Source organism: Triturus cristatus, chromosome 10 (assembly GCF_964204655.1).
Source record: "Triturus cristatus chromosome 10, aTriCri1.1, whole genome shotgun sequence".
NCBI classification, from domain to species: Eukaryota; Metazoa; Chordata; class Amphibia; order Caudata; family Salamandridae; genus Triturus; species Triturus cristatus.
Window position 1 is genome coordinate 1,035,738,273 of NC_140593.1, and position 24,530 is coordinate 1,035,762,802.

A 24,530-nucleotide genomic window follows, 5' to 3' on the forward strand; every position below is an offset into this window, starting at 1 on the left:
GACTAATACTGACACCGCTTCCTTTTTTGAACAATTTGGCCACATAAGAACCATTGTTTTTCTAAAACATTAGTCTACCCCAGGCTTACTTATTGCGGTCCCCTTGTTTTCCTTACTACCCTCTACAAACACACCACCCAAATCTGGGACCTCCTCAACGCCAATTCTTCAGACATAGCCTTCTTCACAGAAACCTGGACCAACCTCTGCTCTGGACTTGACATCACCATTGACATCCCCATAAGGACCACCTCAACCGCCCAGGAGGAGGCATTGCCAAGGTCTACAAAAGCGCACACCGATTGATCACGCACTTTAATGACCCAACAGAGACCATGGAACACCTGCACTTCCAGATCCAGACCAAGCCCAGCAGGCACCCTAGTCTACAGGTCCCCTGGCCCATGACCCCTAACTCACCGATGCCATCGTAAACCTTATTGCACCCCAGGCTCTCCCATCCACCAACTACATTCTACTCTGAGACCTCAACATCCACCTGGACAACCCCAGTGACCAGGACACCACCACCCTACTGGAGAACCTCGACAACATCGGACTCAAGCAGCTAGTCACCGCACCGACCCACATAGCCAGACACACGCTCGACCCTGTCTTCTCCGCCAGTATGAACCTCTACTACAGCCACACCACGGACTATCCTTGACGGCCATCATTGTATACATCACACCTTCAGCACGCCCACCTTACACCACCGCCATCAGCGCCCCAGTCACAGCTGGATCAAGGCCATAGAAGAACTTCTTGTCAACTCCCTCAGCTCCACCACTCCGCCAATGCTTACAGACGCCGACACCACAGCGCACAACCTCCACCAATGGATCTCCAACTGTGCTAACACCCTGACACCCCTCAATTGAAAACCAGGCAAACAACCCTCCAAGAAGGACAACTGGTATCCTTCCGCCCTCCACTAGTACAGCCCCACCTGCAGACATCTTGAGAAGAGATGGAGCCACAACATCAATCAACTTCGCAACACAGTCACCCTTGCACCATGGCGCAATGGTGCCTGCGTTGGCGCATGGCAGCCATTGTGCATCAACGTAGGGAAAAATACAGTGATGCTTATTCATGAGCCCCTTCCATCAGTTTAAAGCCAATGGTGCGTCATTTTCTTGACAAACTTACAGCATGAATTTTGCACCACGCACAAAGTGGCACATCTAGGCATATGAGTGACCTTGTGAAGCCCGGTGCCACATTATTACTTCATCAGGTATGATGTATGCAGGGTGGGCGGTCCCACGCAACAAAGCCTTGTAGGAGTGGCGCAGTGAAATCTCTCAGATTTCACTGCAGCACTTCTAGGACGCCACTGTGTCAAAATGTTAAGCCTGCCTCATTGCAGGCATAAGGGTGACGCAGTGCCATAGGGATAGGCTGACCCATTGCATTTGCTGGAGTTGCGTCATGCTTGCGACACAACTGCCGCAATGCGTGACTTAGCGTTGCAAGATACCTATAACTCGCGCGACCGCCACTCTATCACAAGGATGATGTCATCAGTGATGTCATGAGTGATGCCACTGACCATGTCATGAGTAATGTAATATGTGACGTCATGAGCAGGATTACGGGCGCGCGAGTTATAGTTATCTGAACTAACTATAACGGGGGAATTTCATTGGTTTTTTACGAGTGAAATATCCACCTAACTATAACATGTGTGAAACCTATGGTTTTTTAAGTGAATTTGCAAGGTTTTTTAAATGCTAATTCCTAACTATAACGTGTGTGAAACCTATGGTTTTTTCAGTGAATATATATATATATATTATCTACTGGCGGTCGCCAGTAGATAGTTATAGTTAGGACCCTGTTTCCATAGGAAATCCGCAACATTCTATTTGGAATAACTTTGGCGCCGGTCGATGAATCCTCGCGAAATTTTCAAAATAGGTGGGGCGCTACGCTCCGCTCCTACCCTGAAAGTCTCGGGGGGATTCGTCAAGCGGGGGCTGAGAAAAAAGGGGGGTCCCAAAACGCGTTTTTCCCATGCATTTTTCCATAGGACCTTTAGACACAGCTACAGCCCGAACGGCTGAACAGAGTTACTTGAAATTTGGCAGAGAGGTAGTCCTCAGGTCAAGGAAGTGCCTTTTGTAGGTCTGGTGTAAATCTGTTCAGTAGTTCCTGAGAAAATAGCATTTAAATCAATATATATATGTGGGCGGAGCCTAACCACACATCTCATCCTGAGATCTGATTGGCTGTCAGCACTTCATCCAAGAAGTGTTGGCAGCCATCTTGGGACCAATATACATGATAGCACCTCATTAAAAAGCATTGCAGTTATTAGAAGATTTTAAGACTTTAGTTACATTATAAATCATTTGTTGATGGTACCATACTCATTTTAGGAATTGTGGTATGTTCTAAGGTGATTTCACCATGTGAAAAAGCCTTCTGCTGGGATATCATGATTGAGAGAAAAATATTTTCTCATGCTTTTACCACAGAGGTTTGGAAGGTGATCTATAAGCTAAACTGAGAGCTTATTTTCTGTAAATTCACATTATCTTTCTCAGTCATGTGAGAATGAAGTCTGACATTCTCAGTAAAACATGTACATCCAACAAGGGCAGAGACTGTCAGTTGATTCCTTTGTGTTCTACTGCAGCTTTCCAGAGTGTTCCAAAGAACTACTAGAGCGCTAACCGTCCTACTTATGATAAATGTATGGCACACCTGAAGCCATCTTGCTTGGATTAAAGTGGTAACTCTTAAAAGATTTAATTTAAAAAGGAACAAAATGAGGGGGTTCATTTTTCCATAAAAAGTATGATTAGTGCTGCAGAAAGAAAAATTAGGGCACATTTTGAGTGACTTCTCAAATCCTGACATGCAGACTGAAACATGCACTTTCAATACCAGCAGCAGTTTTCCCTGGTGAGCAGTAGCTTTACTACAGTGATCTAATGAGCAAAAAGAGTGCTAACATTCTGATTTTATGGCAAATGTGTGACACATTTGAATGCCTTCTTGATGGAATCAAAGTAAAAAACTGAAAGTATTTCCTACTGAGGAGACTGCAGTAAATGAGGAAATTAGGAAACTTCATAACAAATAAGTCTCCCAAGATGGCCACCAGAGACAAAAGAGCCCAAATGTAGCCCAAATATCACCCAGATGTAGCCCAAGTATAGCCCAATGACAGAATGTCCAAGAATGTTCTTAAAAACAACTAGAGCACTTACTGTCTTCATTATGACAAAAGTATGGCACACCTGAAGCCATCTTGATTGGAATAAACTGGTAACACTTAAAACATTTAATTTAAAAAGGAACACAATGAGGGGGTTCATTATGCCATAGAAATTATGATTAATGCTGAAGAAAGAAAATGAGGGCACATTTTGAGTGACTTCTCAAATCCTCTTCTATTTCATTAAAAAATTCTGACATGCAGACTGAAACATGCACTTTTAATACCAGGAGCAGACTTCCATGGTGAACAGTAGTTTTACTACAGTGATCTAATGAGCAACTAGAGTGCTAACATTCAGAATTCATGGCAAATGTGTGACATATCTGAATACCTTCATGATGGAATCAAAGTAAAAAACTGAAAGCATTTCCGACTGAGGAGGCTGCAGTACATGAGGAAATTAGGAAACTTCATAACAAATAAATCTCCCAAGATGGCCACCGGAGACAAAAGAGCCCAAATGTAGCCCAAAATCACCCAGATATAGCCCAAATATAGCCCAATGACAGAAGTGTGCAAAACACTTATTATTTTGTGTTTTTGCAGTGTTATATAGTGCAGACTTGTCAGGTATTGGAGTGCTTTACATGAGCATTGGTTACATCACACAAGAACAAATTCATTTTGGTTGTAGACATGGGGAGACTAAGTGATTTGACCAGAATCACAGAATGTCGAGCTGAAGCAGAAACTTCAACCTGGTTCCCCAGTTGCAAAGTCTGCAGTTCTGGAAGTAACACCACATCCTCTCCCCTAAGTGCAACATTTAATCAAGTTGTCAACTAGATAAAAAAACATAAAGATAACAAATAATTTAAAAGTGCTTTGTCGCTATTTGAAAACTCAGAAAATATGTCCTTATTTTAGTCTTTTAGAGCACTAACCATAATTTTGATGCCAATAAGACCCTCTCATATATGTAATTTTTAAAGGAATGCTCTAGGTATTACAGTTTTGATTACATCAAGATGATGTCAGGCGTTCCACACTTTTGTAATAAATATAGAATGTTAGCAATCTAGTTGTTCATTAGGATACTGTTGAGAGGCAGAGGCCAGGGGCACGGACTCTGAAAATTGAAGGCAGGTAGGAGGGTGCAAAGGCAACAATTTAACCACACTGAGCAGGCAGGAAGGGCCGTGGAAGCACAACAGACTATGGAGGGCAGTGGAAAGGGGGGCAGGGGCAACAAGCCAACAATACAGGACTTGCAAGAGAGGCTGTTGGAGGGAAGATCTATTACGGGTCAAGGAAGCTAGGGGCGGTCCCCAGAGCCCCGGGAGCCACCACAGAACTGAGCAGGAGAGTGAGTCAGGGACAAAAGGGGCACCTTAATTTGAGCCGGGGTGCCTAGGAACGCTTGCTCCAAAAATGAAGAAAACAGACATATGAGACATGGAATTGGAGGCAGAATACGATGGCAGTTTAATGAGAAGATGCAACTTCAAAGAAACCGCAGAATAGAGACATAAAGTACAAAATACAGAATCCAGATAATCATACAGTTGTCATGATATTCTCTGTATCTCAATTAATGGACTGACAGAGAGAGAGAGAAAACACATCTATAAATGCATCATGAGAAACAAGTTACACCAAGGAAAATGTTACCTAGGGACACTCACATTTACTCTTAGAGCAAGCATTCCTGCAATTACAGTACAACATCTTTTAAATGCAAAAGTAAAGAGAACAATGGTTAAACATAACATGACATTTCATATAGGTAAAATAGAATAAGCAAAGCAAAGCAGAGCAAGACATTTTAAGCAAAGGAAGACAAGAGCTCCCAGTTCTTGGGGAAAACCTGCACAGCCTGTTAACCTACATACAGACGGCGAGGTTGTCCGTCGATATCTGTGGGTGCTCCCTTTTTATATCATTTTGTGGGCTCCTTTGCACGCTACATCTACCTACGTATGCTACCCAAAAGCTTCGTCTGCAGATTTTACCAGACATTTCGTCATTTACCCACTTAATGCTGACAATGGACTGGGTGAAAAGGTCAGTCTCTCAGGCCAATCGCTTATCGTAAGTTCCATAGAGCAAGCAGAAAATAATGGGTATTGTACAGGAATTCAATATATTCATGTATAAAATCTCCTCAGTTCTCCTAACTTGACGCTCTGCGGTTGCCACTTCCTTAAAAGCGGGAAACCTGCCCAGGAAGCAAGTACCAGTCCAGGATGCAGCCTACTGTATGTCGACAGCTTCAGGGGGATGTTGAACTTTGATACCGAGCACGGAGCACTCGGGTAGGGTGGGGGCTACTAGTTTGGAGCAGAAGGCCTCGCAGACCTGCCTTCAGTCTGCTATACACTAAAATTGCAGAGCTATGGTCAATTTAACAAAGAGGCCTACATATTGAACAGAAGGGCCTACACAGGGGTTTTATGCTGGCTGAGTGGTAAGGATGTCTCAGGATAATTATATAGCAACACAGGACCCGCTGGTCAATTTAATACGGCCTACAAATGCGGCTGGCAAGGCAAGGACAAGGGTCTCATACTTCAGGTGTGGACAGAACGGGCCAGTGGCCCCCTGTGATACAAAATCTACCCTCCTTCAAGGCTGTGGCAATGTAATAGACCATTGTGGGCAGAAGGAAGAGGCAATGGTAGTACAACCATACATGCCAACAGACCCGATTCAGCCAGGAAACGTCCAATGTTTTTAAGCTCAAATGGGCTTTATTTGATCTGTCTCCTGTCTACAATATCCTCTTTTTCAATGTAACTCAAAGGGGAAAATCAATACCCCAGTTTTTTTTCAAAATCTCCCTCTTACCAAGTTCAAAATGTTCGCAAGTATGGTACATTGGATCATGGAAGGAAATGGGATAGGGACATGGACTTGGATAACAGAGGACAGGAGAGACATGGAGAGGTGCACCAAACTGACCCTGCAGGGCAGGCATCAGGGTTTGCAGCAGCACAATACACCACACAGGGCATGCAGGACGGGAGTGCAGCACAACAATCCATAGAAAGCAAGAGGGAGGGGACAGGACCATGCACATGGACAACAGAGAACAGAGGGGCAAGAGGCAATGGTAGCTAGCTGACCATAATGGACAGACAGGGGAGAAGGCTGCAGCATCTCAGACCATAAAGGGCAGGAGGGACGGATCAGGGGCATTACAATGGAACAGACAAGCCAGGAGGGAGGGAGTAGGGGTCTGCACATGTAAACAGAGGGCTGGGGGAAAGGGGGCAGGGCAGGAGCAGCAAGATAACCATGGAGGTCAGGCAGGATGGGCACTAGAAGCAAGACACAACATGAAGAGCAACAGTCAGACTGTGATGGCATACACACAGACCATGGAGGGAAGGTGGGAGGGGGTCAGGGGCAGCTAACTGACCACACAGGGAAGGTGGGAGGGGCCATGGCAGCACAGAAGACCATGCATGGCAAGTGGGAGGGTTTAGTGGCAGCACAATGGCTATGATGGGCAAGAAGGAGGGTGCAGGGGCATGCACAAAGGACGATGGAGGATAGAAGGGAGGGTCAGGACCTGTGCACAGACAAGAAAGTTCAGGGGAAGGGGCCTCACAACAGACCACACGGGGCAGGCAGGAGGAGCAGTTGCAGCACAACAGACCAGGGAGGGCAGAAGGGTGTGGCAGTACAATGGACCATGTAGGACAGGAGGAAGAGGATAGAGGCATGGCATGTGGACAGGCAGGGTGGAGGTGGCAGGGACAGGTTACAGTCATCTGACAATGCTAGGCAGGTGGAAGGGGAGTGGCAGCTCAACAGAACACTCAGAGTAGATAGGAGTGGCAGGTCCATGGGACATGGTGGGCAAAAAGGATGGAGCAGGGGCATGCACAAAGACATCGGAGGGCAGGGGGAAGGAGAATAGGGGCAGCAAGCTAAGCACAGAGTTTAAGCAGGAGGTCAATGATGGGGCATAGAATTGGGCAATGGAGGGCAGGAGGAGTGGACTGGTACATCATACTAAATTGAGGGCAGTGGCAGCACATCAGACCATGCATGGCAGGAGGGAGGAGGCTAGTCCATGGATTCACACAACAGAGGATAGGGAGGAGGGGGATGGGGCAGCAAGCTAACTGTTCAGAGAAGGCGGGTATTAGAAACTTTATTGTTTTTAAAACATTTTGTCTGTGCAAACTACTTAAAATATGAACAAGTATGCAGCATAATCTCACTTTTATTCAGGAAGAAGAAGACGTTAGTGACTGTGACTCCGGGCTCACTTGGCAAAAACACCCCCTGACCCTCCACCCCCTATCGCAAAATGTAATGCCCGTGAAAAGGGTAGGTGAACACAGTGTTATATAGAACATAGTCCTGAGAGCACGATTGAAAATGAAAACTAGATATAGTGTATGGTATAAACTATGCACCAAAAAGTGTGATATAAGATGAACCAGGCGTGAAATATAATATGCAATACATTGTGCGCAATGACAGATTCATTGGAGAGCGCGAGATAGCACAGGCACTAGCGCGTGCTATGCGATATGCGCCTTGGAGTGTAATATGCACAGGGCAGTGTTGTGTAACCTAACTAGTCTCTAAAGTTGTAATATAAAATATGTGCTGGGGAGTGTAACGTTGCATATGCACTGTGACAAAGATATGGATCCCAAATTGTAATATGTATGGCATAGCACTGTGCGTTATAACATAGGCATCGAGGAAGGCACGTTAGATGGGGCAATATAACCCGTGCGAAGACAAGTGTGGCATGACATTTTCACGGGGTGGTGTTACAGTGCACATGGGCTAGAGAGTGTCATAGCATATGCACTAGCTAGTGGAATACAATACAGAGGTGTGTGGCACTCGGCAGGCAATGGTGGGTGTAACACAGCATTGGGCTCTGTCAGGAGCGCGCTGTGACTCGCAAGTGATGTTCGTCCCCTTTCCAGAGAGTAAAATAAAAAGTATAACACATCCGGCAGTGGATGTGTGTTTTATTAACTGTGAGGGGGGTTTCTTGCATAGTTTTGGTCGAATTTTTGTCGAATCCCCTTTGAATGGCTTGGTGTGCATGTGTATTAAATGTGCCCGTCAATAGCTACCCATGTTTGTATAAATAAACGACAAGGGTGTCTACCGGCATTAGGCACGGTAGAGCATCAGACATGTCAGAGCTTCACTAGTGGTGTAAATACATTCCACGTGGATTAATTGCATGCATAGTCGCCTTTTAATGAATATCACGCAAATCGTCATGGTGATAGGTACGTACGGTTTGTCCAGCATGTCCTAGGTGTGTCTATAAATATATATTTTTTAAAAATAATAAAAAACAGTGGCCGGCCCTGGGGATTGGGGTCAAAAAAATATAATTAGGAGACAGGCCCTGGGGGATGGGGTCATCAGGGCCAATAAATTAGAATAAGAAGGGGAACCACACAGCCCCCCTTCTTAAAAAAATAAAATAAATAAAAGACTGGCATCGTGCCGGAGGCCATGCCCCCTCCATGCAGCACTCTGCAAACGCGCCCCCAACAGGCATCTCCAGTATGCGCCAGGGAGCTGCGCTGCAGACAGGTGTTCTGAGGCCAAGCCCCTTTTTACACCTCTCTGCAACGCAGCTCTGTGGCGCTTACTGGCGGTACCTAGTGGTCTAGTGTGACCCTAGGGACCCTTAGAATTCAAGGGGACTTAATCTCTCAACTTAGAACAGCCACAGGGCGCGTTTACACAGTGGTGAAGGGAGGGGACGGGGCCTGAGGTGACGTGTGCAAACACGCACCATGGCACGTTTTAAATTGGGGATATAATTTCCCTTCAATACTGAGGGCCCCTGGGGGCTAACTAGCCCACCAAGTGCTTCCAGTAAGCGCTACTGAGCTGCATTGCAGAGAGGTGGTCCAGGCCGTGCCACTTTTTACACCTCTCTGCAACGCAGCTCTGTGGCACTTACTGGAGGTACCTAGTGGGCTAGTTGGACCCTAGGGACCCTCAGGACTCAAATGAACTTAATCTCCCAACTAAAAACGGACACAGGGTGTGTTTACACAATGGTGAAAGGAGGGGACGGGGCCTGAGTTAACGTGTGCAAAAACGCCCTGTGGCCTGTTTTAAGAGGTAGTTTTAATCCCCATGCCCTATTATATACTAGGGGCTTATAGAGGAGGTAAGGCTAATCACAGGGGGACCCCAACGCATAATGTTCCCTAGTGTATGTAGGTGTTTTCACTGTATTCTAAGTGTCTTTTAACATAGCACTGGCTCTAGGACTGGTTAGTCAGACTCAGTTGCCACCAGTATCCGTCTGAAAAAGTTGAGGGTACAGGATGATTTTGCAACAAGGCTTCTTTCTGCTCTTCTTTTTGTTCTTTCTGCACGTTATCCTTCTTCCTGCACTTATCTTCGTATTTGAGGACTTCTGTTGCTTCTTTCTGCACTTCTTTTGTTTCTTTCTGTGCATTTTTTCTTCTTTCTTCACATGTCCTATCTCTGTAGGCATAGTTAGAAATTAGCATTTAAAAAACCTTTGAAATTAACAGAAAAAACCATAGGTTTCAGGCACGTTATAGTTAGGAATTAGCATTTAAAAAACCTCAGAAATTCACTGAAAAAACCATAGGTTTCAGGGGTGTTATAGTTAGCTGGACTTTTCACTTGTACAAAACCATTGAAATTCCCCCGTTATAGTTAGTTCAGCTAACTATAACTCGCGCGCCCGCAATGCACTGCTGATGACGTCACATATTACATCACTCATGACATGGTCAGTGACATCACTCATGACATCACTGATGACATCTCAAATGACATCACTGATGACATCACTGATGACATCATCCTTGTGATAGAGTGGCAGACCTCCTCTCACCCTAATATAACCTTTGATACACACATTCAAAAATAGAGACTAAAATTTTCAAAACAATGGACATACCAATACCAGTTACAACAACCTCTTCAGTAATTCTAAGATCCACATACACATCCACTCATTCACCAACAGTCCAATACAGTCACTCATACATGTACTCACTCATCATATGTACTCATACACCTATACATCCTGTTACACAATGCCACTCATCCATAGAGTTACTCACACACATAGTCACTCATGCTAATAAAGAATCAAACATACATTTACTTGCATATACAGTTATACACACACCACCACACTTACTTCTACGGAAACTTACACATACTTAGTCTTTTAAACAATCACTTATAGAAACACATACTTATTCATACAGGAACTCTTTCAATCTCTCACTCTCACATATACTCACATATATACACCAATAGTCACATATACTAGTTTAAAACATATGTAGTTACTCATAAAGACACTATTGAGACAGTCATTCACTCACTAACACACCCATACACACACTCATCCACCCATACAGTCCTGCACACATACTGTGTTCAACACATACAAACAGTGAGTCACTCATTCATGCACCTATGCACTACGTAATACCCCCACCGAACCATGCAGACACTCAGACTGATACTCAAAAAACCAACTAATAACCTATATAGACACCCATGTAGCTACTCACCAACCCATGCAGCCACTTATACACAAAATGAGAGACTGATACAGATATTTACATATTTAAACATTACTCACTAAGCCATGTATTCACTATAATACACTTAATCAGTCAGTTACACAATCAATTTTTCAAAAACAAATCATCCATTTAGACACTTATATACCCATTTATTCTTCCATCGACCTTGAGATATACATATATAAAACATATTTAATTTTCAGAATAACACACATTCACTGGATGATGTCATCAGTGATGTCATCCGTGATGTCATTTGAGATGTCATCAGTGATGTCATGAGTGATGTCACTGACCATGTCATGAGTGATGTAATATGTGACGTCATCAGCAGTGCATTGCGGGCGCGCGAGTTATAGTTAGCTGAACTAACTATAACGGGGGAATTTCAATGGTTTTGTACAAGTGAAAAGTCCAGCTAACTATAACACCCCTGAAACCTATGGTTTTTTCAGTGAATTTCTGAGGTTTTTTAAATGCTAATTCCTAACTATAACGTGCCTGAAACCTATGGTTTTTTCTGTTAATATATATATATATATAAATTTATATATATAGCAATATATTTTTAGTTGTAAAAATTGAAAAAAAATATTTAACAGAGGGCCAGATGTAGTGTATTGCAAGTTAGCAAAAACTGAACCCTTTTGGCTCCTGATGGACTCTGTAGATCTGTGATGTAAGTGTTAGAGTAGAATGCAAAAACGGCTAATTTGGAATGCTGAGTTTTCAGTGACATGCAGAAGAATAAAGACGTGTAATACCACGCTCTGTGGGTATTGTGGTCATTGGCAAGTTCCCAGGCTGAGGATGACATATAGAAAGATGAAGTGCCTAATCCTAACTCTGTTCCTCCAGGTCACCCAAGCAAAAATCTCCCCCACTTTGACATATGGGAGTGAGGTTGTAAGAGGGCAGGACATCTCTGTCTTGGACAAAACAATAATGAGGATCTGCAGGCACATCTTTAAACTACCCCATATACGTCTCCTGCCCAGATCAGACTGGAATTCTGCCTTACCTGGCAATCCTGGGCTAAGCAGGCGGGCTTTGTGAACTTTTGTCGCAACTTTAAATTTGCAATGAAGAATCCCTAAGTTATCATCTTTGGCACGAAATTCATGGTAGGGCTTGCTCACCAGCCACAGTTTACTTAAAATCATCCGTAAAAGAAATGGGTCTTTCTGCTGCTTGGGACCTATCAATGGGCAACAACGAGTTTAAAAAGAATACCAAAACCAAGCATCAAAATGACACTTCTGGAGGATAAATCCGCCCTGGCCAGACGCAGACATGGTTGGTTAACCCTCAATAATTACACAGAAATCAGGCCCCAGCCTTATGTATGTGAACTCTATAATAACTTAATCAAGAAAAAGTTCCAGAAATTTAGGCTGGGAGTCCTTCCAGCACTAGCTCATGCTCCACCGTGGTGTAGATATAAGGGCCAGGGCACCTGTGGACTGTGAGGACATGGGCCTGAAGACATGGTCCATGTGATGTTCCTGTGCAAAGCCATCTTAGAGGACCACCGAACCATCCTACAAAGGAAATTTTATGAAACGGGAATCAGATCATGTAGAGAAGCTGTTGTTTGCCGTGTCAACCTGAGTGACCCTCCACGCGGAACTGCATGGTGGTTATTTACATTGTGAGGGTGGAGAAGAAGCTCCTGCCCTGCATTTTGAACTGGAAGCTAAAGCTAAAGACACAAATCAACCACACGTGATCCCAGAAACAACAAACTAAAGGGCCAGTACGGTGTATTGTTTCGAACTGTTGGTCTGACGGTTTAGGAAGATGTTTAAGCACAAAAGCACTTTACTTCTATTGTGACCGACTCTTGCACACAGTGTCACTTTTTATGCTTATTCACCTGGGGCCCTATTATAGATAGAGCGCACTTTACTGCTTGTGCCCTGGCACACCTTTAAGCAGGTGCCCCGGGTGCAAACAGGAGAAGTGTGCCTATCATGTAGGATGCGCTTCCCTCAGGGCAGCCGTGAACTTTTACTGCCCCAAGGACAGCGCATTCAAGAGGAATAAGGAGCGGATGTTTAAAAGCTGCTCTGTGTTTCTCTGTGCAGGAGGCAACCCGCCTGTACTTTAACGAGGCGTTTAAGATCCCGTTGCATGCGGGTGCATTGAGTGACTGCACCTGCCAGCAAGGGGATGTCTGGGGTGTCCATCGGACCCCTTTTCTCCACTCCAGAGGGCTGCCATCAGGGTGCGCACTAACAGTGTACCTCCTGACAGCTTCTTTGCCTCCGCACCTGCGTCTATAATACGGCGCGGCTGCAGAGGCGAAGGGATTCCCTTATTAGCATTGGGCCACGCCCTCAAGCAAATGAGTCAATGCCCTCTCGAGAAAGTGCTGGCGCTACATGTGCCCCAATGAATTCAGTATTACAGAAGGGGCCACACAAGTGTCTGCGGCCTCTTCTGTAATACCAACGTGCCCTGGGGGCGCGCAAAGCAGGCGCACATGCCCGTTGTGCCCCTGGGGCACTTTCTGTAATACAGCACCTGATACTAAAACGTCTTCTCGCTTTTCAACGTTAAGTGTTTTTGGTTGACCTCATATTGTACAGCCTTGTAATGGAATATATAACAAGGTGTTCATGACTCCATTGGCTAAAATATTACAATGGCCCATTTTTCTAGCACTGTATGCATAATTGAATTAGGAGCCTGCTAGGTTCTAAAAGCACTTTATTTTATTAACTAACTTTTGTACTGTAGGGTTTTTCGTTATGATTACGACATCTCTCATTTAAACTGCCTGGCTCTGGACCGGTCATAGAGCGCGCTGCAGCCGAGTCTCCCTTAGACTGAAATGTTTTGTTTTGGCAACGTATTCAGTAGCAATGCACAATTGCACTTTATTTATCTTTATTTATCTTCAGTGCGGAGTTCCAAATCTTGGTATGTCCATTGCTATTTGCATTTTAGAATGGTTTTAGGATATTTTGACTGTGGAGTTTTTTATTCATGGTCATGTTGATGTTTTGCAATGGTTTTTTATTAATCAAGCAAATACACATTTATTATTATTATCATTATCATTATTATTATTGGTCTGTTTTCACAGATGTAAAGCAAAATAAGCATACAGGCTGAATAAATATACCACAGACTTTAGTTGTTAGACCTTAAAGGGAGCAAGAAGTTAAAAACATACCTGTAAGAACAGTAGTCGTGTAAGAAGATCTGACACGTAGCTTCCCATTGGTTTCAGCGACGGATAGGATTTAGATGCCCACATGGCTGGAACCTTTCCCACAAGCATACTGTTGAATACATCCTCTAGTTCAGAAGACATTAAAACTAGGCCTCTGATTGCTTTTCCTAAATTGATGAGGCTTTCTCGAACAACTTGTGTAAGTCTGCAAAAAAAAAAAAAAAAGATTGTAAGCTTCTGGGATAGGTCAATTGCAAAGTTATGTGGCAGCAGCATATATAAAAAGCATTTATAAAAATAAAATCTGTTATTTACCTGCAAGGCAGATGTTCCCCAATTTAGTACAACATTTGATAACTAATAAGAGCTTTGCATTACGGATGATTTCTGTAAGGCATTGGGTCAGAGGTCCCGGTAGGAACGATGTACAAAGTCTCACGTCACACTTAACACAGGTACTGAAACACCCTTAAGGGTAGAAGATGGTTACACTGGAGGTCGTGGACAATAGAGACATAGAAGAAAAACAAATTCTATCAGAAACTCAACCGCTATGCTCTACATAGTGAGAATCCACTTCCAAGTTGACCAATACACTTCCAAGGCACTTTAGGTAGCTTCAGCCCAAAGTTCCATCTCGCCATATGTTTGTTGCCTGGTATGTGTCGTATAGTTGCATTGGGAGACCTCTCTTGGTGAAGTTCGACCAGGCTTATCACAAGTGGGTTCCCTTGGTTTCTTTCTTCCTTGGTACATTCCCTTGGAGATTTTTCTCCTTTTCCAGTGTATTTTCTTATGTAGTTTCTGTCAGTCTATCACAGTCTAGCGGATCCTGGAAAGGCTTATTTTCAGTATTCGTCAGCTGTCTGCTTTATTCGGAGAGTGGTAAGCAGTATTTCATTATGAATGTTTTTTCAATACTTTAGTACCATATTAATCCGTTGTACCTTATTACTGAGTAAACCTGCTTCCCACTGAAGTGAAGTACTGCAATGCATGAGAGAAATGCCTGAGACCTTACCCCTACCAGAGAATCCCATTTCTCGCCTTTCTCTTTTCCTTAACCCCCAATTTCCCGAGGTTGCTTCTTTGCCTTGCAGTTCAGCCTCCTGTTGGGGTAGGGAATCAGTGAGCGGTGAGGATACTCATTGGGTTCACTGCTTGGCTTCTCGAAAGCGAACTGTTTTGACTGATAATAAGGGAAACTCAACTAGCAGAATCAACCTTCTCAGAAATGTAATTTTTGCAGTTCTTCCTCTACACAGTATGCACTGATATATCCTAGCAAAGTTACAATCCAGTTAATTCACATTAATGACTTTTATTGCAGTTGAAGTTCATCCAAAGGCAACAAATAGTTGTCTGTGCACTGAGGTGTAATTCTGTAGAGATCTTCTTTGGATCCAACCTATGCACCCTCTCCTCAGCTTTAAATGGATGTGATGGTGGAAAGAAAATAGGTAGCTGTACATTCTGGATTAGGGAAAATCTGTCATACCTTTGGGCGGAAAAGATTATTTTGCCCTCTGGGTTTTTTTAACCCAGAGAAAACAGTAATGGAGTAATTTAGAGTTTGGTAACATAAATCGGTGGTGCTCCCGCTACACAAACCTGATGGTTTCCCCGGTCTGCTTAGAGTTGGAGGAAGAACTGGATTTGTACTATTGGTACCTCAGCTGGCTCTGCTGGCATAAACCCTTGACCTAATGGCCCATCCCCAACTAGGCTCCCAGGTCACAGTGGTGCTCGCCCTGTCCTCATTAAAGCATGGCGACTGTCACTCATTTTCCCAAATAGACAGTTCTGGGTAGTTGAAAGCTCAAAATGGCCCCACGCAGGGAAAAAATGCCCCTTTAATTCTGAAAATAAATTCCCATTTGAAAGTTTTGTCTTAGAAAATAAAAAGCTTTGTCAATCGCGTGCATCAAACAAGGTGCCAACTGCGGCTACAATGGTGACTCTACTGTAGGCACCAATATCCTTGCATGCATGGTGGGTGACCATAAATATGGTGAGCGGCCTCTGCCATGTGGAGCAGAGGCCATAATGGCCACTGACCTGAGTGGCTGATGGCCTGCCTACCAGTCACTAAATGAGACTCTGAGTCTGTTGAAGAGCCTGCAGCTCAGCCATACACCTTGCCACCACAAACACTGTCTTAAAATCAGGTGTTTTAATTCTATTTGTTGAGACTTCAATGGTTGAGCTATTAACCGAGAAGCATATCAGAAAATCAACAAGAATTATATCCCACAGCACAGGAGAATTTAGCAGCCAGTAGAAACTTTTTCACCTAGCCTATCAGTAAATGATAGACAACTGCATTGCCAAGAATGTAGGGTATTCAGGATTTCTCATAAATATGAGTACCATGTCATATACCCTGTTATTATGGATACTTGCCTTTTATAATCCAGTACAAAGTTCCTTCTACCACAAAACAATCCAAAGAGGTTTTTTCCATGGAAAGAGGAATTAACGAGGAGAAATAAATATATTTATCCTAGTTACACCTGTCGGGTAGGAGCACCGTTTTGGTGCAAACCCAGGTTTACAATTCTTTGTAAATCTGGGTTTGCATCAAAATACATGGGCCGATGCATGGGAATGCCCATTGTCCACCCATGTAACACAAGGCCTTGCTATGTGCTGCGTTGCATTGCTTTGTATTTAATAAACCACGCAAAGCCACGAATTGTGGCTTTGAGTGGTTTAGTAAATTGCTACAATGAATTTGCATCCCACCGCACCACAAAAGTGTGCAATCGTGACGCAAAATCATTGTAAATCTGGCCCTATGTATTTTACTCGCTAACACGCATGCGAGTAAGCACGTTTAAAAGACAAGAAAGACTAGGGGTTGAGCAAGGGGCAGCAGGTTTGTGTCTGAAAGCACCATCTTAGGGTTACTCAATTGATATGGGGAGATGCAGAGAGGCGGTGTAAGAGGTGAGGATAGTATATAGTTAGATATATTAATCTTGGCAAGACACACAGTTGAGGAAGCCACTGTTGAGTCTGATTTCAGACGCAGGTAGGAATTATATTGTCCTGAGACTGAGTGAAAGAATATTCCACTGTGGAAGGATGAGGAGATAAAACGAGCAATGGCAAGAATTTGCACAGGAGGTTCTAGAACAGTGAAGAGGTTATCCCAATATCTTCAAAAGTTGTCAAATGTTGTCTTAATGTGTACAACACCTGTGTGACCTAAATTCGTTGACAGCAATAACCTGCACATTGCTGTTTCCTGTCAGGAAGGATGGACAAGTCTCTTTGTATTTCTCTATGATAATAGTTAATTATTTATGCGTTTATTTTTAAAGTGTTAAGACAGACTGGGACCCATTTCTAAGCACTACATCAACCTCTACATATTGACATAGGGCGTAGAAGTGTTATTAGTCTCTATTAAAATATACTTTCCTATAACGTTTTCCTATTTTACATGTTTACAAAGAAGTTTACGGCTCTTACGTGGATGTTAGTGTGCTTCACATAATAAAAACAAGCATTTGCAATGCAATAGGTCTCGCATTTATAAGAGTTTGAGCTATTGGCATTGTAAAATTACAATGCCTTTTATTTATGTTTTGGTTTTAAAACAAATAAAAGGCATTGTCATTTACAATGTCAGTAGCATAAACTCGCATAAAAGCAGTGTGCGGAGTGTAGCATTGTGCTGCGTGCAGCAGTGTGCGGCGTGCAGCAGTGTGAGGTGTGCAGCAGTGTGCGGCATGCAGGAGTGTGCGGCGTGCAGCAGTGTGCGGCGTGCAGCAGTGTTTCGTGTAGCAGTGTGAGGCATGCAGCACTGTGACATGCGGCGGCGTGCAGCAGTGTGCGGCGTGCAGCAGTGTGCTGCGTGCAGCAGTGTGCGGCGAGCAGTAGTGTTTTGTGTAGCAGTGTGAGGCATGCAGCACTGTGGCGTGCAGCTGCGTGCGGCGTGCAGCAGTGTGCTGAGTGCAGCAGTGTGCTGCGTGCAGCAGTGTCGTGCAGCATGCAGCAGTGAGTAATGCAGCAGTGTGTGGCATGCAGCAGTGTGCCGGTTGCATCAGTGTGTGCCGTGCAGCAGTGTGTGGCGTGCAGCAATGTTTTGTGTAGCAGTGTGTGGCGTGCAGCAGTGTGTGGCGTGCAGCAGTGTGCGGCATGCAGCAGTGTGCGGCGTGCAGCAGTGTGGTGTGCGGCGTGCAGCAGTGTGCGGCGTGCAGCAGTGTGTGGCGTGCAGCAGTGTGAGGTGTGCAGCAGTGTGTGGCGTGCAGCGGCATGCAGCAGTTTGTGGCGTGCAGCAGTGTGAGGCGTGCAGCAGTGTGAGGCATGCAGCAGTGTGAGGCGTGCAGCAGTGTGAGGCGTGCAGCAGTGTGTGGCGTGCAGCAGTGTGAGGCGTGCAGCAGAGACACGTGGAGGGTGAGGACAGACACGTGGAGGGTGGGGAGAGACACGTGGAGGGAGAGGAGAGACACGTGTAGGGTGAGGAGAGACACGTGTGGAGGGTGAGGAGAGACACGTGTGGAGGGTGAGGAGAGACACATGTGGAGCGTGAGGAGGAGACACCTGTGGAGGGTGAGGAGGAGACACATGTGGAGGGTGAGGAGGAGACACATGTGGAGGGTGAGGAGGAGACACATGTGGAGGGTGAGGCGGAGGGTGAGGAGACACGTGTGGAGGGTGAGGAGAGACATGTGTGAAGGGTGAGGAGAGACACGTGTGGAGGGTGAGGAGAGACGTGGAGGGTGAGGAGAGACACGTGTGGAGGGTGAGGAGAGACACGTGTGGAGGGTGAGGAGAGACAAGTGTGGAGGGTGAGGAGAGACGTGTGGAGGGTGAGGAGAGACACGTGGAGGGTGAGGAGAGACACGTGGAGGGTGAGGAGAGACATGGAGGGTGAGGAGAGGCATGGAGGGTGAGGAGAGACACGTGGAGGGTGAGGAGAGACATGGAGGGTGAGGAGAGACACGTGGAGGGTGAGGAGAGACACGTGGAGGGTGAGGAGAGACACGTGAAGGGTGAGGAGAGACGTGGAGGGTGAGGAGAGACCCGGAGGGTGAGGAGAGACACGTGTGGAGGGTGAGGTGGAAGGTGAGGAGAGAGACGTGTGGAGGGTGAGGAGAGACGTGTGGAGGGTGAGGAGAGACATGTGGAGGGTGACGAGAGACGTGTGGAAGGTGAGGAGAGACACGTGGAGGGTGAGCAGAGACACGTGTGGAGGGTGAGCAGAGACACATGTGGAGGGTGAGCAGAGACACGTGTGGAGGGTGAGGAGAGACACGTGTGGAGGGTGAGGAGAGACACGTGTGGAGGGTGAGGAGAGACACGTGTGGAGGGTGAGGAGAGACACGTGTGGAGGGTGAGGAGAGACACGTGGAGGGTGAGGAGAGACACGTGTGGAGGGTGAGGAGAGACACGTGGAGGGTGAGGAGAGACGTGGAGGGTGAGGAGAGACACGTGGAGGGTGAGGAGGGTGAGGTGGAGGGTGAGGAGAGACACGTGGAGGGTGAGGTGGAGGGTGAGGAGAAACAGAGTTGGAGGGTGAGGAGAGACGGAGGTGGAGGGTGAGGAGAGACGGAGGTGGAGGGTGAGGAGAGACCGAGGTGGAGGGTGAGGAGAGACGGAGGTGGAGGGTGAGGAGAGACCGAGGTGGAGGGTGAGGAGAGACCGAGGTGGAGAGTGAGGAGAGACCAAGGTGGAGGGTGAGGAGAGACCGAGGTGGAGGGTAAGGAGAGACCGAGGTGGAGGGTAAGGAGAGGCCGAGGTGGAGGGTAAGGAGAGACCGAGGTGGAGGGTAAGGAGAGACCGAGTTGGAAGGGAATCAGAAGTGGAGGAGAGAGAGAGGTGGAGGGTGAGGAGAGACAGTGGTGGAGTGGGGGGGAGGGGAGGATATCACTTTTACTTCCTCTCCTAGTGTAAGGTAACGTCCCAACCCCACAGGCCCTGCCGGGGCCGAGAGCAGATCACTGTTCGCATCAGCCGTCACCCGAGACCGCTCTGTACTTGTTGGTAAATAGAGGTTCACTATCTGTTGATAATGGGATTCACTTGGGGGGCTGACTTACCTCCTCCACCCCCAGGGCCAACACTGAGAAGGCATCAGAGACCTGGTGCTGCCTATGCGGCAGTACTGCGAGAGAGAGGGATGGGGGGGCGGGCAGAGGAAAAGGAGTGGAGTTAGAGAAGGGACAGGTGGGGAGAGAAAGAGGAGAGAAGGGACAGAGACAGAAAAGGAGCAAAAAAAGAATTAGAGAGAGTAAAGAGGAGAGTTGGGGAAAATGAAAACCTTACGAGAGAACATGTAGCAAAGAGGTGGAGAGAGAAGATGGGAGAGAGTAAGGACGCAGCCAATAGATAGGGCAAAGACAAAAAGAATCGAAACAATACAAAAGTATTTTCCAAACTCGTAAATAACCACGGGCCAAACAACTGATCTGCAATGAAGCATCTGAATCCGGTATATCATGACATTAACCATGCAATAAAAAATAAATTAAAAAAAAAAAAAAAAACACCCAAAAACACGTATACACCATGATGACCCTTTTCCATGCAACGTATTCTAAAACGCCATTCTCATTCATACATTCACAGCAAACCTGTTCACAAGAGTGACAGAAAATGTGGTATTAGTGTTACATTTTTGTTTACATCCATACCCGCTCACTTATGCAATTAAAGGATTCATGACCACACGGTTAAACAAAACGTACTGATTGGCCTTGCCGTGAAGGAGAAACACGTATTGACACACACTCCCTATCTGTGAAACATTCACCCCACTTTCTCGAAATTGAAACCAGTGCATGTGTCCGACGAACTTCCTGCCGCTTATCTGAATGCACCAGTGGCAGAAGATAGTCACCATCTTGCAACAACACAATTAAAGGGAGGCATGTCTGTCTCTCCCCACCGCCACATGTCTCTGAGTCTTACTGTCTCATGCGAGATCTCTCTCTAGGAGACAGCTGACACCGACTCTTCCCCTGAGACAGTACGGGAGATGCGTGTGTGTGCATAGTGTGTGTGTCTATATGTATATATCTGTGTGTGTATGCATGTGTGTGTTTGTATGTGTATATGTTTGTGTATGCATGTGTGTGTTGGTGTGCAAGTATGGGTGTGTCATTGTGTTCATTTGTCTTCATGGATGTGTACACATATGTTTGTGTGTATACCTATGTCTGTGTATGCATGTTTGTGTGTATGTTTATGTGTTTGAGTATGTTGGTGTGCGTGCTTGTTTATATGTGTATGTGGGGTTGGTGTGTTGGTGTGCATGTATATGCATATGTTTATGCATGTCTGTGTGTGTTTGTATATGTTCATATGTGTGTGTAAATGCATGTGTGTGTTTGTATGTGTGCATAGTTGTGTATGCATGTGATCAGAGGGAAGAGTGCACTTGAGGGCAAAGAGGAAAACATACAGGGAAGAGTATGTGAGGGCAGAGAGAAAAATACAGAGGGAAAAGCACGTGAGGGCAGTGAGAAAAATACAGAGGGTAGGGCGCATGTTAGACCGGAGATAAAAACATAGAGGGAAGAGAGCATGTGAGAGCAGAGAGAAAAATATAGAGAGAAGAACACATGCGAGGGCAGAGAAAAAAATACAGAGCGAAGAGCACATGTGAGAGCATAGAGAAACAAGCATTTGCAATGAAATAGGTCTCGCATTAGTGAGTTTTTGAGCTATTGGCGTTGCAAATAATGTGTTTTTTTTAATTCCGAAACTTTCTCAGCAGTACCCATAAGTAATAAAAGAAAATCCATTAAGCAAGGAAAGGGTGCCGTACCATACACTGTTTCTAGGTGTCCCTGTGGAGTTGTGAAGGGACCTCTATACTGGTGGGGTACAGCAGCATGAGATCCGGAACAGCTGTCGCCATGTCTGGCAGAGTTGACACTGGGTAGTGCTCGTTTAGACATGCTGCTGATTAGCTTGGGTGAAATTTATCTTGTCCAGTTATCAGGCCTGACATTGTTAAAAGTTAGGTAAGCGGACTTGTTGAGAATACAGCTTTTAAAGTCAGATACTGTTGTTGTATGGGCAGAGATTGTACAGAGATGGGTATGGTGGGATTCACTGAAGCATAATGCCATTAAGAAAGCCCACAGGAAAGTAAACTGAGTGATGCAGAGGTTTTCCTACATGCAAGGATTGCACAGGATGATTTCAATGTGTTTCGGATGAATGGGGAACAAGTATTACCTGTTGAAGATTATGTAGTTACTGCTAAAGTCTTTGGGGGTAGGGTTGCATTATTAGGGTGAACGTTGGCTGGGAGCTGTTGGAAAGGTAGCTACTGCAGCGCTGTACACAAAGTTCGGGTGGGGATAGGAAAATATTTGTTAAGGGTTTCTCTGGCTGCAGGAGAAGGTAATGATGATGTACTATTTGGAGAGGGCATATCCAACTTGGGTTGGGTGGGGAGAACAGGTATCGGCTGGCATTAGCTGAAGGGAAGATGGCCAGTGGTAACATAATAGTGACGGGGAGCAAGAGAATAACAGGTAGTCAGAGCGAGCAAGGGTCTGAGGAGTTGTGAGGTTTGAATGTTGATGCTACTTGTCGGCTGGGGGATATAGTGGGCACAGTTTAGTTTAAGGGTGGTAGGCATGTGAGAATTTGGATAAGTGGGGCAGGGTAATGTATTCATGTATATGTTTCTATATGATGGTTTACAGACCTGTCCTAAAGAAGCAGACTTTTCCTTTTGCACTTTATAAAAATGCTCTGTTATCATTTGTGCTGTCTCGGCCAATTTTGGGAAGAAAACCCCATCCAGCTCTGACTCTAAAACAAAAAGAAAGACAAACCAAGAAGCTGCAACTTCTGCCTCGCATACATCCCTATTATGCACTATTACAACAGTCGACAAACTGCTCTGGGTGCAGCAAAGGAGAGGATGGGTATCGCTGCTGGTTATTTAGAATTTTATTCAAATGCAAAAGACCAGTGGCACTGCCAGCCCCTACTCTATTGCAACCAGTGAGACCTGGGAAACGCTATATGAGTGTATAAGAGGGATGCAGGGGAGGCACAAAGGAAGGAGGTTGGGATCAGTGTAGGCAGAAGACGCTGGCTGGAGGCATTATCATTGTACAAGGTAGCACAGGACAGGGTGTACAAACAGAGAGAAAGCACAGGATAGGAGAGTGAATGGGGCACAGGGGGTTGAATGCGAAATACAGAGAGAGAAAGATGAAGGGGGGATGAGTGAAGTGAGAGAAAGTGGAGACTAAGAGAAAGGGAAAAGAAGAGGCAAAGCGAGCAATAGAAAGAGGGAGAAATAAGCACGAGGCAGGTAGGTAGAATAAGAGTGAATTGAGAGTATTCGCATGACTATTCTTTCCAGCTCTGCTGTTTTGGTTAAGTCCCCTAGAACGGCTCTCGTATGGCCCTGCCCAGACATTCTATGGCCAGCATGCCTCTAGATGAACATGCTTATTGTCTCCTGCTTATAATGGAGAAAACTGACAGGTTGACGAAGGATGGTGCGAAGAAGGAGAATTAGTGTGTACATGCCTGCGAGTAGGTTTGGGATATGTGAGGGATAGAGAAACATGGGCGGGAGGAGCTAAGACATGCATAACTATTAGCAAGAAGGAATAAGGGGATGCGGAGACAAGTGAGGGAGTTGAGTGGGATACAGGGCATCTGTTCTGAGTGCTTTACCTCACTACAGCATCCATGCCAATACTCTCGATTTAGGTGGATGACTCGAGATTTGTAACCCAAAAATTGCTATATGTTTTATTGCAGCTTTCTCATGTTTACAAAATCCTGTTGGTTGTGTGCCTGGAGTGAGGTACTATCCATGTCATTATCTGGAAGAGGTGGTACATTTAGGCCCTTTTATACGTAATTACTGACAGGCTTGAAATGTGGATACATCATCGTTGCAAGCCAGTCAGTAATGCCATAGAAAAGGGCCTAAATGTTCCCCCTCTTCCATATAACAACATGGATGGTGCCTCATTCTATGCACAGGGAAAGGGTGGGTTGAGGGAAACGCAACATTCAAGCTCGGAGGGTGAATGCTGGGGGGAGGGCTCAACGCGAATAGGGGGGATGAGGTAGGCTTACTTGGAAGCTCTGAGGTGGGCTCCTATGGTGGCCTAGTTAAAAACAAGCATTGGCCACGCGGCCGCGGCCGCCAAAGTGAGGTTACGATTCTACAAAAGCTTTAAAATAAAAAAAGAATTAAAATACACAAGCTTTGGCCACGTGGCCGCGGCCGTGAAAGTGAAAGTGATCGCGATTGCGATCGCGTGCTGCGGAGGAAAGACACATGGCGCTGCGCGCGTGCACGTTCACGTGCACTGAAGCTTTAGGCCACGGCAGCACTTTGAAAAGCCCGTATACAAAATGTCTCGGCCAGACCAGCGCATGCGCTGGATCAGGCGAGACCTAAAAATGCAGAGGGAAGAGTACATGTGAGGGAAGAGAGACAAATACAGAGGGAATAGCATGTGTGAGGAAAGAGAGAAAAATAGAGAGGGAAAAGCACATGTGAGGGCAGAGTGAAAATACAGAGGGAATAGCACATGTGAGAACAGAGAGAAAAACATAGAGGGAAGAGCATATGTGAGGTCTAGACGCC

At 45.5% G+C, this 24,530-nt stretch overlaps 1 protein-coding gene across 1 annotated transcript in view; it reads right to left on the bottom strand.

The window, feature by feature from the left end:
• DNAH3 (dynein axonemal heavy chain 3) overlaps nucleotides 1-24,530 on the bottom strand; it is a 694,204-nt gene that overhangs the window by 16,944 nt on the left and 652,730 nt on the right. The window contains exon 59 of the mRNA XM_085629109.1: nucleotides 13,940-14,144. Within this exon, the coding sequence (XP_085485235.1) occupies nucleotides 13,940-14,144 (205 nt within the window). The remainder of the gene's footprint in view (nucleotides 1-13,939; nucleotides 14,145-24,530) is intronic.